At 42.8% G+C, this 17,079-nt stretch overlaps 1 protein-coding gene across 1 annotated transcript; it reads right to left on the bottom strand.

The window, feature by feature from the left end:
- Positions 1–10,530: 10,530 nt before the first annotated feature.
- On the bottom strand, positions 10,531–16,819 carry TRH (thyrotropin releasing hormone). The gene is made up of 3 exons (XM_083602747.1): positions 16,647–16,819; positions 14,877–15,091; positions 10,531–12,442 (listed from the first exon to the last, which is right to left on the bottom strand). Exons 2-3 carry the CDS (start codon positions 15,073–15,075, stop codon positions 11,838–11,840), a joined length of 804 nt encoding a protein of 267 aa, XP_083458873.1. The 5' UTR covers positions 15,076–15,091; positions 16,647–16,819; the 3' UTR covers positions 10,531–11,837.
- Between the last annotated feature and the right edge of the window lie 260 nt (positions 16,820–17,079).

The following is a 17,079-nucleotide window of genomic DNA, read 5'->3' as shown; positions in this document are numbered from 1 at the left end:
CCCCATTCCATCTCCCAGCTCAAAAAATCTATTAAATAGATAGTCCTCAAATAAAGGACGTATCAGATATTAAACTGATAAGAACAGATACCACACCTGATCTTAGCCAAAAGCCCGAGAAGCGTGGCTATTTCTAATTGCTGCATGTTGAGGGTACATTTGCAGAACGTAGTAAAGGTAAAGGGACCCCTGACCATTAGGTCCAGTCGTGGCAGACTCTGGGATTGCGGCGTTCATCTCGCTTTATTGGCCGAGGGAGCCGCGTACAACTTCCGGGTCATGTGGCCAGCACGACTAAGCCGCTTCTGGTGAACCAGAGCAGCGCACGGAAACCTTCCCGCTGGAGCGGTACCTATTTATCTACTTGCACTTTGATGTGCTTTCAAACTGCTAGGTGGGCAGGAGCAGGGACCAAGCAACAGGAGCTCACCCCGTCACGGGGATTCAAACCGCCGATCTTCTGATCGGCAAGTCCTAGGCTCTGTGGTTTAACCCACAGCGCCAGATGCGTCCCTTTTGCAGAACATACATCAAGCTTTTAATTAAAATAATAATACAGAAGTTTTGTGCAAGAGCAGTCTTGTGCAAAATGTCAACATGAATAACCAAATAAATAATATGAACATGAATTGACAGCTAAAATATGTAAACATGAATCGGGAGTGAAGGGAGATGGGAATGTGGAGGCAATGAGGTGACGTGCTAACCTAAGGACAAGGTGGAAAGAAAAAGCAATTTGAAAAGCTATCTATCTAGGGAGCTGGATAAAAATCCAACATTCCTGAATGTTCCTGAACTGATAAAGGAGCTGTGATATGTTAGCATATGCAGCTAGCTCTGAAATCTTGGATAGCTGCTGCCAGACAGTGTAGACAATACTGAGTATTTTGATTGATCCAATACAATACTGAGCAAAATGGACCACTGGTCTGATGTGATATAAGCCAGCTTCCTCCACTCCTCTGAGTGTCTGTGCAAAGTGCATCATAAGAACATAAGGAGAGTCCTACTGAATCAGGCCAAGGACCTATCTAGTCCAGCGCTCGGCTGTACATCCTGCTTTTCTGTTGGTGGCTTATGAAATGCTAATTCACAAGGACTCTCGCTGCATGGCCAGTGTGTTTACATCTGAAATTGACATGCTCCTCTAGACTCAGAACCTGCCTAGTGATCCTGTGACTTATAAATAAAAATCCACCTGTGCCAGAAGTACCGGTTGATATTAAATATTTTGGCAAAGTAACTGCACGTTCAGAAGGTGGGGGAGAACTCCCATTTGATTTAGCTGTCTTGTTTTCAGACTCATCTGTCAAAATGACACGATATGGAGATTTAAAGGCACTGCAAATGAGAACTTGTCAAGTGCTTTTCAAATTATTTGTCTATTAACTGCAACAGTGATTTTTGGCATTTCAGAGATTGTGTATGTGACTCATTCCAACTCTGCTACTTTTCATGATCACAACAAAAGCCTTTGACTCTTGCAGCTTCTCTTAAAAAGCCTTCCAGTTTCTATTGCAGCATTTGTCAGGCTTTCAGTGCCACGTTGGTTTGAAGAAGTTGATTGAGGACTGTGGTGTGGGGGCCCCTTGAAGCTTGGAAAGCACAGAATGCGAGATGTCCAAACTGCCTCCATTTCCTCTGTCCCCAGGGCCATTGCTACAGCCAATTTGAAGAGAACATAAGAGGAATTCTGTCTTGGAAAGCCACTCATGTAAACTTATAAATGGCTATTTAAACTTCCCAAGCTGGAAAAACATTTTGGGGATTTTGCACAAGTTTTTTTTAAACAAACAAATGGAAATAATGCACGGGTCCTTACTCCATCAAAAGTTCGCTTTCTAGCAATAAGTATATGATGGAGCATGAACCAACAAATGCTTTCAAATTCTTGATCTGGTCACCCTAATGAACCACAGACAGGCAGGGCAATCCTTTTAGTCCTTACATCAGCAGCCAGCTTACGCACACCATCATTGGGAAGTGCATCAAGTTTCATTTTTGTTTTTTCAAAAAAGAATAACATCATTTAATAAAATATGCCACTCGGTTGTAAAAAAAAACACCCAACCAACCCCAAACCTCAAAGTGGTTTACAAAATGAATAAAAACAATGAGATTTTCAGTAAAAGCAACTATTTAAAATATTGAAACAGAATTAAAATGAATGGTAAGTTGAAAAACAGCTTGAAACATGCACCAGCATTCTAAGTTACCTGAATAGGCTTCCCTAAACAAAAAAAGTTTTGAGCAGGCACCAAAAAAGTACAGTGAAAGTGCCTGCCTGATGTCAATAGGCAGAGAGTTCCAAAGTGTAAGTGCTGCCACACTGAAAGATTGATTTCTTACAAATGCAGAATGAGTATTATGTACAGGGGTGGAGGAAGGGTGTGTGTGGTGGGGGCGGGCCGACCCAGTTGTCACCACTGAGGGGGTTAACAAAATGGCAGGCGGCACTCACTGCGGGGCCTGCAGTGCGCCTGAAGCACGTGTCTCTCCTGGGAGTGATGCGGTGGCTTGGGTGCCCGCAGGCTCTACAGGGCCCCCAAACAGTCTGTCCACCGCCTCCCCCTCAGCTGTAGGGGGCTGAATGGGAAGAGGCAGGCAGACTCCTTGGAGGCCCTGCGGAACGTCCCACCCCGGCTGGCCCCGCCCCCGCAGGCGACTGGCCCTGCTCCATGGGTGGCTAGCCCCACCCCCAGGCACAGGGCATGTGCGCTGCCCCTGGCGCCCAATTGGCTTGCTCCACCACTGATTATGTAGCACATGTAACAGTGCCAGTTCCATAGATCCATTGAATGGGCATATATCGGGTAAGGCAATCCCACAGGTAAACTGGCCCCAAGTTGTTAATAAACCAGGGGAAAGAGGTGCATCTTCAGGATGTGATGAAAACTGTGTAATGAAGCTGCCAGAAACCTCTGGGAGGAAAAAAAATCCACAATGTTGGAGCTGCCACAGTCAACGCCTTCTGAGTTAAGCACATGCACCCCAGACTTCTGAGAGCCCTGGGAGAGCTGATCTTAACACCCAAGAGAGTCTGCAGGAAACAATGGGATCTTTCAGGTATTGGGCATAAATCGTTCAGGGCTTTAAACGCAAATATATTGAATTGGTACCATAAACAAACAGGCAACCAATGCTATTTTAGGAGTTCTAAAGGGAACTCCAGCTAGCATTCTGGACCAGTATAAGTTTCCAAGTTGTCTCCAAGGTCAGCCCCACAAAGAGCACATTGCAGTAATCCAGTCTGGAGTAGTCATGTACCAGCCAAGCAAAGCCTATAAAGGAGAAACAAGGCTAAATTCTTGCAGCTGGCTGACAAAGAGAAGCTGGGGAGGGAATGCCCTGAAGTTCGCTGCTCTAAATTCTATGTCTTATTTTTTACTCTTCTTGGGAAGCTAACAGGCACGCATTGCAGTGGTGGTCAGAACTCACATAATAGAGTATCCTCACCCTTAACTGACTTCTGGAGGTACTCTTGGAATTCTGCACATGGAGAATTATTTCTCTCCATGATAATAAACTGAAATGGAGGCTTTAGGGTTTTATTTCTGCTAAACTCCTTCAGATGATGAGTCATTAAAATAATAATAATAAAGGGTTACTCAGTGCGGCACAACCCTAAAGAAGGTGCAGCCCATACTAATTATAATGATTTAACATGGAGGACGAGCCCTTCCAGCAGCCTCTTCCTGTGTGGGGGGCACAATTTCAGTGATAAGATTGGTTTCAAGTGAGTTGCAAGAGGTGCTAATTATACAGCTTCTCCCTGTCTTCTTAACCAAACTGGGGAACAGGGAGCTTGGAGAAATGTATAAAGGTCACTGTGAAGAAACCTAACTATTTAGTGCTTCCTTTGCTGGAATTTCTATAAGTAAAACTTCTTTGGAAACAAAGTTCATGACTGAAGGAGTATGGTTGGGACTTACTAATGTTGGAACGTAACAGCTGAGTGGACTCCATGTGCCTTAAATGCCATAATATATGTGTCTCAAAAGTGTTCTTCGTCCTTCCCCTATCTTCCCAGCTGCCTCTCTCTTCATGGCAACACTGACACGGGAGCCAGTGCCTTCCTCCCTCAAGGTCCTTCATTCCCAGAGGCACTTTTTGCTCTCTGGCTCTGATCTGTTCTCCAATTCTCTTTTCAAGAGTGGACAGCCAGTTGCTTCTGAGAAGCTTACAACATCCTTTTGGCTCGTCCTCAGCATCTACCATTCCAAAGTACATTGCCTCTCAGTTTGGAAGTTCCATTTATCTACCATAGCTAATTACTGTGTTGTTCCCTCTGAGGCTGGGGATTCTGCTTCCACAGCTTCCACAGCTCTGGCTGCTCATCAACCACTTGGGTCCACTTCTCCATGCTCTCTGGGGTGCCAACTTGAATAAAATATTGGGAGGGGGGGTAAGCCCCAACCTGCATATTTGATCACAAGACATGGCACACACACACTCTTTTGAATGGCAATGCCTATCAACTTGGGGGAGGACAGTCCCCTCAAATATTTTATAGAGGGGGCTGAAAGGACCTCAGTCCCTAGGAGTTGGCTTCTATGGCAGAGGACATGTCTGGTTTCCATTCAATGGTATCAAGCAAGTATTCCATTCCTTTCAGTTCATTCACCTGAGGAGCAAGGCTGGTGCTTCTAGGCCTGCTTCATAAATTAGCAGCTCAGTTGAAATCTGATTGGTAAAGCTGGGCTGGTGTGGTCCAGCAAGATTCTTCTTGGGTTCTTACGTCTTGCCTGGGACCATCCCCAGATCTTGTTGAACCTGCTGCCTCATGTCTGCACCCCTGCGGTTCCCTGTAGTCTGCTTCAGAGGTCAGCCCTTTTCAAGGTGCCCCGAGTGCCTTTGGGCTCTCATCATAGCCAAGACAGGACACAACACACCTTTGGTGCATTGCCTTCCCCAAGCCAATTTTCAATGCCCTGCTTCTTTGATGTTCTCTGAATGTGATGGCTCAAAACACCGGTGATGGGACAGGCCTAGCTATTCTATATATACAGATGCACCCCTGCGGGCTGTTAATACTACAAATAAATAAAGCAGCATGCACTTATGCTGTGGTGTTGCCATAGTATCTTTTTACTTCAAGACATTGCTTTCCCCTACAGTGGAAGGTTGGCAATTTAATAAGCGGAAAACAGAGGTCTGCAACTCCTGAGCACATGTTTAACCATTATCATGCAATTACACTAATTAGGCATTGGAACGGAATGGATTAAGACTGTCCCACCTCTATCTTCTGGGGGTTTAGGTTGCCAGCTGGCAACAGCTTCTAGGTAGCAGCTTGACTATAATGGGGCTGCAATGTGTCGTTTGGTTTATTACTTGATTCTTTCAGATCACATGGAATATTTTCATGCAATCAGTGTGCCTTCCTTGTACCAGGCTGATCTCAGGGCATTTGTGGTCAGTGGAGACAAGAACTAAATTAGTATATCTTAGTTTTACAACATGCAGGGCCTCCCCACTCAATATCTACACAGTTTGAAGGCCAAAATGTTCTTTATTTAGCAACACACTCCATTGTTCATTTATGAATTGCTTCCTATAACCTCTAATATACCAATAGAGGCTTGGGTATTGTTCTATCAGAATACCTTACATACCATTGGCGACCAATCAAGGGCATCTCCCCCCAAAATACCTTTGGTCTCCCTTTTTCTCTTTATTGAAAAAGAACAGAATATTTGAATGCCATCATCATCACAGAAGTGTCTGTAAAGGGGATATATTAATTTAAAATGTTAGTTTTTTCTTTTCTTTTTTAAAAAAGGAACCTACCTGTTACTTAAGTCTGACACCAGAGGTCCTTCTCTAAATATCCCTGCCACTCTGTAGCATTTCTTAATAATAATTACTATTATTTATAGGCCACCATGTGACTAGGTTGCCCAGAGAGCCACGTTTTAGACGTTTTCGGGGGGAAAGATTGCCCAGGATTTTAACTGATTTTATACCTACTACTTCTTGTATTTTTTACTGTTGCTACAATGAATGCCTTTGTTTCTGATGTTTTTGATCTGTTTATATTTGTTTATGGTTCTCTTTTGTAGGCTATCTTAAAAATCTAGATTAACAAAATTATGTTCCCCCCAAAATGAATAGCTTCCTATGAAGCTATTACAGTGGTACCTCAGGTTACATACGCTCCAGGTTACAGACTCTGCTAACCCAGAAATAGTGCTTCAGGATGAGAACAGAAATTGTGCTCCGGCTGCGCGGCGGCAGCAGGAGGCCCCATTAGCTAAAGTGGTGCTTCAGGTTAAGAACAGTATCATGTTAACAACGGACCTCCGGAACGAATTAAGTACTTAACCCAAGGTATCACTGTATTGGGACGTGGGTGGCGCTGTGGGTTAAACCACAGAGCCTAGGACTTGCCAATCAGAAGGTCAGCGGTTCGAATCCCCACAACGGGGTGAGCTCCTGTTGCTCGGTCCCTGCTCCTGCCAACCTAGCAGTTCAAAAGCACGTCAAAGTGCAAGTAGATAAATAGGTACCGCTCTGGCGGGAAGGTAAACGACGTTTCCGTGCCTTGCTCTGGTTCGCCAGAAGCGGCTTAGTCATGCTGGCCACATGACCCGGAAGCTGTACGCCGGCTCCCTCGGCCAATAAAGCGAGATGAGCGCCACAACCCCAGAGTCAGTCACGACTGGACCTAATGGTCAGGGGTCCCTTTACCTTTACCTTTACCTTTACCTACCACTGTATTCCTATGAAGATCCTTACTGGATCTTCTTTCCAGTAAGAGCCTGAATCATTTTCATTCTTTGTGTAGGCCCTGCAACAAAATGTTGCAGTGTGGAATGTTCCTGTTCAGGGTCTAGTAAGCCAGCCAAGTCTTCTTCCAAAATGCTGCATTCTGTTCCTCCTCCCCTCTGGTTTTCTGCTTTAACCCCTTCAACGGACCACTCCTTGGGCTGTTTTTGCAGGAGGATTCCCTTGAAATCTCCCAAGCATGTTGATACCTGCTGTGTGTTTCTCGGTGGCATTTGGGGGCTACAGTCCTGTTGGCAATCACCAGTTGAATCAGCCATTTAGAAGGAGAGGTGATGGGGATGAGATCCCATCTGCCTGGGTCCGGAAGTGTTAACTAACTTCAGGCATGCTTCAGGTGGTCCACTTCAGGTGGTCTTGTATGGTGCTATTGGATCAATCAAAATGCTAAGCAAGCTACAGAGCAGAACAGTGGAAAAGCTGGGGAGATGGCTATTTTGGGAAATAATCTACAGGTAGGTCACATGAGACTGGCAAGCATTCTAGAGATCACAGCTACCTACCTAACCCTGTGTGGTGAGTTTCATCAAGGGTGGGGAAGAAATTTAATTCAGTTTGCATTTAAAGGTGAATCAACTTAATTCTCTCTTTCCAAAGCACTACACAAACCAAAATACAGTGATCCTTGAAGAATGGCACTTCTCTGAATTTTGCAAAGCACTTTTCCAGCAAAGTAATGTGCACAAAAATGCATATACTACGGTAAAGTGTGCATACAAATACATATATTAGTGGAAATAGGAAACAAAAATGCATGATATTAGTGGGAAATGCTTTGCAAAAATGTGTATATTAGGAGAAAATTGCACTAAAATGCTTACAAATTTTCATGAAGATTTAAATATATAAATATATTGCAAACCGATTTGGACAACTGAATTTAAGATTGGGGGGGAAATGAGAAACAGAGAGAAATTTTGCCTATCTCTAGTTCTGTGCTAGAGATAGTTCAGCATTAACTCCTTTTAAAACTTTTTAACTCCTTTTAAAACTTTCCACAGTTCAGCAAGGAGGACTGTTGCCCTTAGCATGTGAATTAAAAGCTGATGCCTTAACTGTGGGGCGGCCATGTTCTTATCTGCATGGAAGCAGTCTTCCCGGTGCAAAGAGCAGAACAGCCATGCTCCTTTGCACACTGGTGGATTTCAGAACAGTGTGGGTGGCTCTCCGTCTCTATGGATCTCTAAGAATGCGGGGAGGACAGAGAAAAAAGCACTGCACCGCCTGGGGAGAATTCTGTGACTTGGGACATTAAATGCCTAAAGTAAACCAAAGAAAGTCTTTAATCTCCCTCTAATTAGCAAGCCATCCCTGCATGAAAGAGTCTTTTGAAAGCCAGTTTGGTTATGCATTACTTCATTATCTTCCTGTGATGTTTATAATTGTTGCACGTAAAGGTTCTGTGCATATTTACCTGGTTTTGGCCCGAATAAAAAAGAAAAAAGGCATGGATTTATTCAGTTACAAGTTTCTATCCGTGTGTGTGTGTGTGTGTGTGTGTGCTTCTCCCACTGCCCCCTCCCCCCACATAGAAAAATCAAAGCTGGTGCAACTTGTGCCTCCATCATGCTTAATGGATGTGAAAAGCTCTACATGTTGAAATTCCTTCTTCTCTACTATGATGCATCCTGTGCATTCCCAATGTTAGTTCTTGAAGCCTCATTCGCACAACGATATACACAATCCATATTGATCCTGTAGTTTCTCGACAAATACTGCCGTTTGATGCATGTTTCAGAACGGTGTCAACATTTGAGAGAGCCTTCACACATGCACAGATGAGTGTACATTGCAGATTACTTCATGAATAGTAGCATGGTCAAAGAAACCCAAAAGGTCATGAACATCAGGTGAAGACACCCCCAACCACCTCTCCCCCTCTCTGATATGAACAAGACTGCGCAAATGTAGCTTGAAATGCAGCAGAAGAGGAGCGGACTCCATTCTGTTTTAAGCTGCAAATATGAGTATACATGCATACAAGCCTCTTATTTCCAAAGGATGTCAGTTACCAGGAAAGGTGTGTGGCTTTGCTCTGAAAAGCAGTGGTGTGTGTGTGTGTGTGTGTGTGTGTGTGTGTGTGTGTGTTTGAAGAATATCAAAACCAGTCATAAGTCACCACCACCACCACCCAACTGCATTGACATTACTCGTAGATCAGGCTGCCTCTTGGAACAGATTAATTACTAACAAATCAGAGACGCTGGGTTGTATTCAGCAATGTCATTCCACACACACAGTGGATCTCCGTTTGCACAACAGAACCTTCCTCTCCTCTCTCCTGCATCCCCTGTGATGGACAGACCACTGGGTCATCATCCTGGAGACCCTTAGCCAATCATGGCAGGGAGGAGAAATGGAAAATCAGGAGAGACTGAGAATGTAAATGGAGATTTTGACAGTTTAACTGGCAGGTAAGGGCTGGCTACAGAAGTAGCTAGTTGTGCTTAAGGGTTTGTCAGGCAGAACAAATCTGTTTAATTTCCTCAGGTGGAGGGAAAGGACCTAGAAAGGGGCTAGAGGTGCTTTAACAAAAAAGCTAAAAGTGGTTAGCCATTCTAGGAGAAGATCGTTTCCACAGAGACCGTTTTGTTGTGGATAATTATTAGTGAAGTTCTTGTTTAAACCTAAAACAGCAGCTCTGACACACACACAAAAAGTACTGTGCCTTTGATAGTGAAGCCCTAAAGCTTCATCCCGCTTTGGGGTTTTGTTAATAAAAAAATGGTTTTCATTTCCATCTTGCCTCAGCTTTAATTTATACCCAGTTCAGGGAATAAATTGTCACAGGAACCTCCAATATGAAGAGTCCTTGCTGCAGGTTTACATTCTATGCTACCACATATAGAGAATCCCTGAATTCTCAGTGGCTTTAGAAAGGAGTGATCAAGGGGAAATCACCTCAGACTTGATCATGTCTGAGGTGATTTCCCATCTTCACTGAGGGAGTCCCCCACCCCTCTCTCTCTCTCTCTCTCTCTCTCACACACACACACACACACACACACAGATAGAAAATCCTGGAGCAGAATTTGGGGGGCTCACAAGGAGAGGAAAGGAAGGGGAAGCAAGCAGAAGTCGACTCATGCAGCACTGGATACAACCCATTCATTTCTTATAGCAAAACATTTGGCCTCTGCCTTGTTCAGCAGCTCAGGTGTGAATCAAAGGATGATTTCCACAAAGACACATCTATGTATCTCTAAAGTAACATGGCCCCACCCCCAAAACATCCTTCTTCTCAAAAGCTTTGGACCCCCCCCCAACCAATGTTGATTATTTCTTTTAAGGAGGATGCTAGCTAGTTTACGTATGTTCATTCTGATTTTTTTTTATTCATCATACACAAGCAGAAAGTTTCAGAAAACTCTATTTCTACACAAAGCAACCTTCCACACCAATAATAAACCACTGCTCTATACAAACATGTAGTCATCACCATACACAAGTTTTGACTTTAAAAAATTCTGTTTTCCTCCATCACAGTTTGGGTTGATTTTTTTTTCTTTTTTAAATTCAGGAGGGCATTGATCATTTGGAACATTGTTTATTTGCTTTCGTATGACCAAAAAGGATAATTGAACATTAGAGCACTGTTAATGATGGATATTTATTGATTTGTTTATGGTAAATAAACACCATTTGTCTACAGAAATTGAAAACATTCCATTTTGGGACAACAGGCAAACTTTTCCATATTTTACAAATGAAAATCCACATAATGAGACAAAGATGCCTGCTTGCTGCAATTTAAAATATTTATTGTAATTAATCCTTATTTGGAAACAAAGTGAGGCATTGATTCAAAGACAGCATACTGGAACCCAGGCCCTGTGAGGATTCTCAGCTGTGGATTTTCCAAACAAAACCGTGCACTACTATGAGTCACTTTTAGGACAAAGGATAATAGCAAATGTCAGATTTGCTAAACAGGCATGTCATTTCTCTATGCACATTAATCCTGTTCATTAGCAAGATATCAGTCTAATCCACCTTTGGCAGAATAGAGAAGGCAGTGGCTGTTGACAATCCCCTATCATCAAGACCACTTGAAAGCAGCATTGCCACATGGAGAATAGCTAGAGGCCCGGCATAAAAAGTTTCCAGAAAAGTAGCTTCATGGAACCCGTGTGAATATGGATGGAATGCAATTATAAAGGTTGGGGAATACTGACCCCAGTCAGAAATCTACACACACACTGGTGTTACTTATACTTGTGGATCAGGCTCCTTGTGGATTTTTTTTCTTCATTGCAATAGTGTTTGGACCGTTGTCGTCCCTGCTGCCTGCATGACGAGTCATCTCGTCAGTGCATAAAATGGTTTCCCTTTCAGAAGAAAAAGCAAACCACTCTGTCTACTACAGGCTCGCACAAGCTAAGCTGTCCATGTGGCCAGAGTCCTGCCCTAAGCCCTCCCTCCTTTATCCACAGGCTTTCACGTTAACTTCCACATGGGCGCAACCACTGGCGTACGTCTGATGGAAGCACTTCCCAATTTTCAGGATTAAAAGGGACCTGCAGCTGATTCTGGCGCTCTGTTTCTCTGACTGAAGCCCCATAGAAGGAAATGCTAGACAAAAACAGCAAACAACATACTCAGAGATGAGTATGAAGCGTGCTATTTGCAAACTCTTTTGGAGCTGGAATGCCAATTGCAAGCATCATGAAGACTGACATCTGACTACCCTCACGTTGGGATGGGTTTCGTCCCATATTAACCTTTGGCCCACACAAGAAATGAAACATTGGAATCATCCTTTACTAACACGTTCCATTTTAAGCATGTGGGGGTGAGCCTGGCCACGTGCCTCTCAAGGGGTGGGGGCACAAAGTGCCATGCTTAAAATGAAATCCGTATGTCCATGCATTGCTAAATCTGGACCATAGCCCACCAGGAAGGAGCACACTATAAAGAATCATCTGCAAAGTAGGTTCAGCAAGCAGAAAGGAAGGAAGAAGAAAAAAGGGTTATGGATGGAACATTGAATGGTTGGGAGAAATCGTTCGGAGGAATGAAAACAACGAGAAAGCACACCCCCTAGCCACCTCTCATTCCTCTTCCTCCAATGCACCATCCCATGAAGACCTTCTTCCGGGATGTTGCCGCTTCTCGTCAACGCGGCCCTTGCTTACGTTATCAAGCAACTCTAGCAGCAAACTGCCTTTGCTACATTCAAAGGAATCCTGGGGCTCGCAGGGGACAGTAGTGTAGTCTGGGTTCTCTGCATCCACCAGGTACCTCTTGCCCGGATGCTGTCGTTTCTCCAGGTTCTGCTCACCCTCATCAATCTCCTCCTCCCAGCTCCTCTTGCCAGGGTGCTGTCGTTTGCTGTAAGTCAGGTACCTCCTGCCTGGATGTTGCCTTTTGGAGAATTCATCCAGATAAGCTAGCTGGCTGCTGCTAGGGAGGTCAAGGTATTGTTCTCGCAGGTACCTCCTGCCTGGGTGCTGCCTCTTCTGCACTTCCAAGTAGGGATCAAATTCATCCTCTTCCTCTCTTTTCCCAGGGTGCTGACGCTTCACAGTTTCTCCGTAAGATTCCTCATCCACATCTTCCCTTTTCCCGGGATGCTGCTTCTTTTCTAGATCGTAGAGAGATCTCTTTCCAGGGTGCTGCCTTTTCGAGATCCAGTCTGGCTGAAAAGCTCCTGGCTCTGCCCAAGGAAATGAACAGCATTAAAACACTCCAAGAATAAAGTTGTTCTTGATTGAAAGGGAGCATTTATTTATTTAACACCTATTAGATGCCACCTGAATGTGATAAAACCTCTAAACAGTTTTCAAAAAAGCCCACACCGTTCATTTAACACCAATTAAATTAACTGTGTCAATAACATACAGTTAAAAACAGGTATTCAAAACATTCAAAAGGTAATTAAAACCAACAGTATGCTTAGAAAATTAAAATGCATGTTAGCATTCTACATATCTGGATGGACTTGCCCAAAAGCTGTGAAGTGGATATTTTGGGGGTCAGACAATCCTGAAACATTCAGCAAATTTGCCTGCAATGTGCATATGCTAATTTATATGTATCTAATATAATTTATATGCATCTGGGGATGTCTACTATATTTTTCCTACTATGCACATTTTTATATGCAGCTTTCCACAATATGCACACTTTTGCAAAGTTATTTTCCCTTATGTAATTTCCCTTAATTAATTTTTATAATGAAATATTTTTAGAATGTTGGTTTATTTGATTGTTTGATTATTTGATTGTTGTTAGCCGCCCTGAGCCCGGCTTCGGCTGGGGAGGGCGGGATATAAATAAAATTTATTATTATTATTATTATTAATGCATTTTGTATGCTGTTTTCACTAATGTATGCATTTAAATGCACACATTATCCCCTTGTATATGCATTTGTGTACACATTACTTGGCTGAAGAACTGCACTGCAAAATTCTACAATGGGAAAATTTGAAGGATGGTTGTGTTTCAGTTCTTGTATTCAGAACCTGCAAATGTTAAGTTAGCCTGTAAATGTGAATTGAATTGTCCCTTTTCTCTCTCAGTGCTCCCACACGATCCATTGTCGTTCCAGTGTGTTGTCTGAATAATCCTTCTGCATTTCTTTAGACCTAACCCATGGTGACTTCTTGTATGTGTGAATGACACCTTGGGGACACATTATACGGATGCTGCAAAAACCATGCATGCACAAGGAGCACTCATTCCACAATAATCACCCATATGGAAGCTCCCTGAGATATTCCTTTTTCACAATTATCTGGGAATGGAATTAAAGTGGAAGTAACATCTTTCCCCGTGGTCAAGATCCTTCTCTTAGCTGGATCCAATTGGTGTTCTTGCTTAAGTGACCAAAAAACAAAAAATCTATGCAGTGTCCGTCGAACAATATAAAACTATTATTAATAATATACACCCCCAATCAGCAAACACTAAAAGCAAGTATACAATACTAGTGTCTGGACAGGCTAGCTGAAATAATAAAGTGTTTAGAAGGCTTTTTAAAATAGTATACATGGGTGCCTGCCCAATGTTCATTGTTGAGAGAACATATTTGGAAAGTTGCAGTCAGATGCAGCCCCAGAACAGACCAGTCTCTCAGGCATAGGCAGGTTAACTCATGTTCTTCCAGGAACATAGGATGCAGCTTTATACTGAGTCGGACCATCAGTTCCTCTAGCTCAGTAGTATTTACACCAGAGGTGGGCAGGTTTCAGGTGGGCAGGATCTACTTTGTTTTTTTATTAGAACCAACCAGATCCAGGTGCAAAACAGTGATAGTGGTCATGTGGAAGAAAGAAGAAGCATCCCTCTCAGCACAGGAATCTGTTTTCAGTATCAAACTTCTGATAGCAGTCTTATTATTCCAAAAGTCCATCTCTGGCGCCACACACTCTCAAAACCTCCTTTCACCTGAACACAGCCTAAGCTAGAAGGGGAGGCTTTTTGTTCTTGCTATTTTGAAAAAAAAAATGGTGTCAGAACTCCTTGATGATCCAGTGTGCAATATGATTTAGTTAGTGCATAGGAAGATGGGAAGGCAACTGTTTGAAAAGAACAAGGGGTTTACCCTGACACTGTGAGCAACAACGTTAACACAACAAGCTAAATACAGTTGCAGCATCCAAAAGCCCTCTCTTAACCGTCAGTTTGCCCTTATCTTCTGCAGGTCTCCCTGTGTCACCATATATATTCTTGACTGTGCAGTTGATCCCAGCCGACTAACTGCACACCCCTGGTCTCTACTGACTGACAGTGGCTCTCCAGGGTTTTGTCAGCCATACCTGGATGTGCCATAGATTGAACCAGAGAGCAGCGTGCACATACTGAAAGGAATAGTGCCTCTTCCCTAGAGAGGCCAGTCTGAAATGGAACTGAGTGGATAAGGGAGCAAAAATGTGATTTAATAATGAATCGCTCGCTCTCAGCATGCAGCAACTGAGGAAGGTGCCTCTTCCTAACAACTGTCATTAAATTCCCGAAACCTCAACACACACACACACACACACACACACACACACACACACCTTTGAGGCCCTTTACAGACAGGGAAGTGGCATATAAACAAATACAGCCATGAACTTCAGCTACTGACAAGGTACACCATTTACCTTTGTTAGGATCTTCTTTGTCATCGTCCACCTTCTTCAAAATGGACTTCAAGATGATGTTTTCTGCCCTTTGGAGGATGCCATCCAGATTGCTCTTTCCCTCATTCTCCATTCCCTCTGGAAACGGCTGCCCCACGTTGACACAGACGCTGGCAAAAGCCAAGGAGAGCAGCAGCAGGAGCCGCTGGACCGATGTCATCGTGGGACGGAAACTCCTGCAGGTAAAACAGGGTGGCAGAGAATGGAGCAGATATGGAAAGAAATGCAGCGTTCCTGATAATGCAAAGAAACATGGAACGTCCGGGAGCTAAATGTAAGCTTTCCTGCCGTCATCCAGGTCTCCTGAAGTTGCCCATGGAAATGGGTGCTTGTCCCTTTAAATATTCTAGATGCCCTCTCACTTTACTCGAAGATCTTCAAATGAATTTGGATGTTTGCCTTTGAGCAAACACAAGGACTGACTCAATATGAAAGCAAATGCTGGTGGTACAGTATTTTAACATACAGTGGTACCTCGGGTTAAGAACTTAATTCGTTCTGGAGGTGCGTTCTTAACCTGAAACTGTTCTTAACATGAGGTACCACTTTAGCTAATGGGGCCTCCCACTGCCTGCCGGAGCACGATTTCTGTTCTCATCCTGAAGCAAAGTTCTTAACCTGAAGCACTATTTCTGGGTTAGCGGAGTCTGTAACCTGAAGTGTCTGTAACCTGAAGCGTCTGTAACCCAAGGTACCACTGTATTCATTTAATGATGGAAAACACACACACACACACACACACACACACACACACACACACACCTCTCTCTCATCCCTCAGCAATGAGATTTTTAAGTGGCCAAAGAGCTAACTCGATGTAACCTACACACAGTGCTCCCCCCCCCAAAATGATACTTTCATTTTGACTCAAGAAAATCACCATTTTATACTCCAAATCAGGAAAAATAAACACAGTAAATGGACAAAAGTAAAAAGATTCACAAAATATTCAGGGGTATGCATACCCTGCGCCCCCCCAGAAGAAAGTGCTGCCTACACTTATCCAAAGTTATATATAAAACCTTTGCTTCCAAACATTGGCTTAGATTTTGTTTTGTAGTATATATTTAAAAATGCAAGAATGTTTAAAATACAATTATCAGCATATAATTACTATAGCTTGCATAACATTTCTTTCTTAAAGGACTGTTTTAAACCAGTATATTGTTCTAGCTTTAATGAAAATCCATTTTTATTTTGGCTTTTTGCCATTTATTTTCTAACAGCCCTCAAAACATTTTTTAATGAAGCAACGTTAAAAGCTTGAATAAAAACTACACCTTGATGTTATTTTATATTTTGTCTAATAACTTAATGAAATGCATTTTAGCATGCTGGAAAATGTAACAAAAACATAATGTGATTGCTTTTAATGTAATGCCAACTGTTTTATATTTCTAAATCTGGTATCTGGCAAACTATCAATGATTATTTTAAGGCACCCACTTTAATCAAATCAGAGTTACTTTAAAAAACAACAACAGAATGCTTTGCTAGTAAATGAAATATATGCATTCTTCTTTAAAGTTTTATAAAGCTATAACTCAAATTCAGAGCAGGCATTTCCCTTAAATAAATAGCAAATATATATATATATAACAATGAAGATAATAACTGAAGAAAATCTGTATCTTAGCGTACAGACTTGTGAGGTGTTGTTTAGTTTCAGCCTTCATCAGAAGGAAGAACTTTAGCCAGACAGCCTAGCAAATAAATCTAAATGAAAATTACCTTCTGCCCCAGTGCTTTATTCCTTTGCTGAGGTTACCAAAGAGTTTTTTCCGAGCTCACTGTATTTCTGCAGCTATTCACTCGTCTGAGCTTTGAAACTGTCCTTTCTCCTTTGAATCACATCAACTCTCCAATAGAACTGCCCCTGAGTTCTCTTTGGTGGGTTAGCTCTTCCCTTCTTATACAGTGCTGTCTCCAGACACATTATGCAAATAGCCGTGAGGGAACTAACGTATGTGATGCGTTGTGTGTCTCCCCCACATACACCCTTCCCCTTTCATTGATGTCAGTGATCTGAAATTTGAATGCACATTAAAATTCCTACGGTTATTAAGTGACCTCACGATGCTACTTTTTTGGTTTCTTCCTTTGTTTTGGAAAACAGCATTAAATGGGGGGGGGGGAGTTTGTGTCTTATATAAAAGGCTCATGA

The sequence above is a fragment of the Podarcis filfolensis genome (assembly GCF_964270895.1).
Source record: "Podarcis filfolensis genome assembly, chromosome: 2".
NCBI lineage: Eukaryota > Metazoa > Chordata > Lepidosauria > Squamata > Lacertidae > Podarcis > Podarcis filfolensis.
Note: the sequence above shows the minus strand (reverse complement) of the source record. Positions and strands in the feature narration are given on the sequence as shown.

Coding starts and splice junctions, on each gene's coding strand:
- TRH (XM_083602747.1), bottom strand. CDS start 15,075: ATGACATCGGTCCAGCGGCTCCTGCTGCTGCTCTCCTTGGCTTTTGCC. Junction 12,443..14,876: donor CAAAGAAGATCCTAACAAAG/GTAAATGGTGTA, acceptor TTCCTTGGGCAG/AGCCAGGAGCTTTTCAGCCA.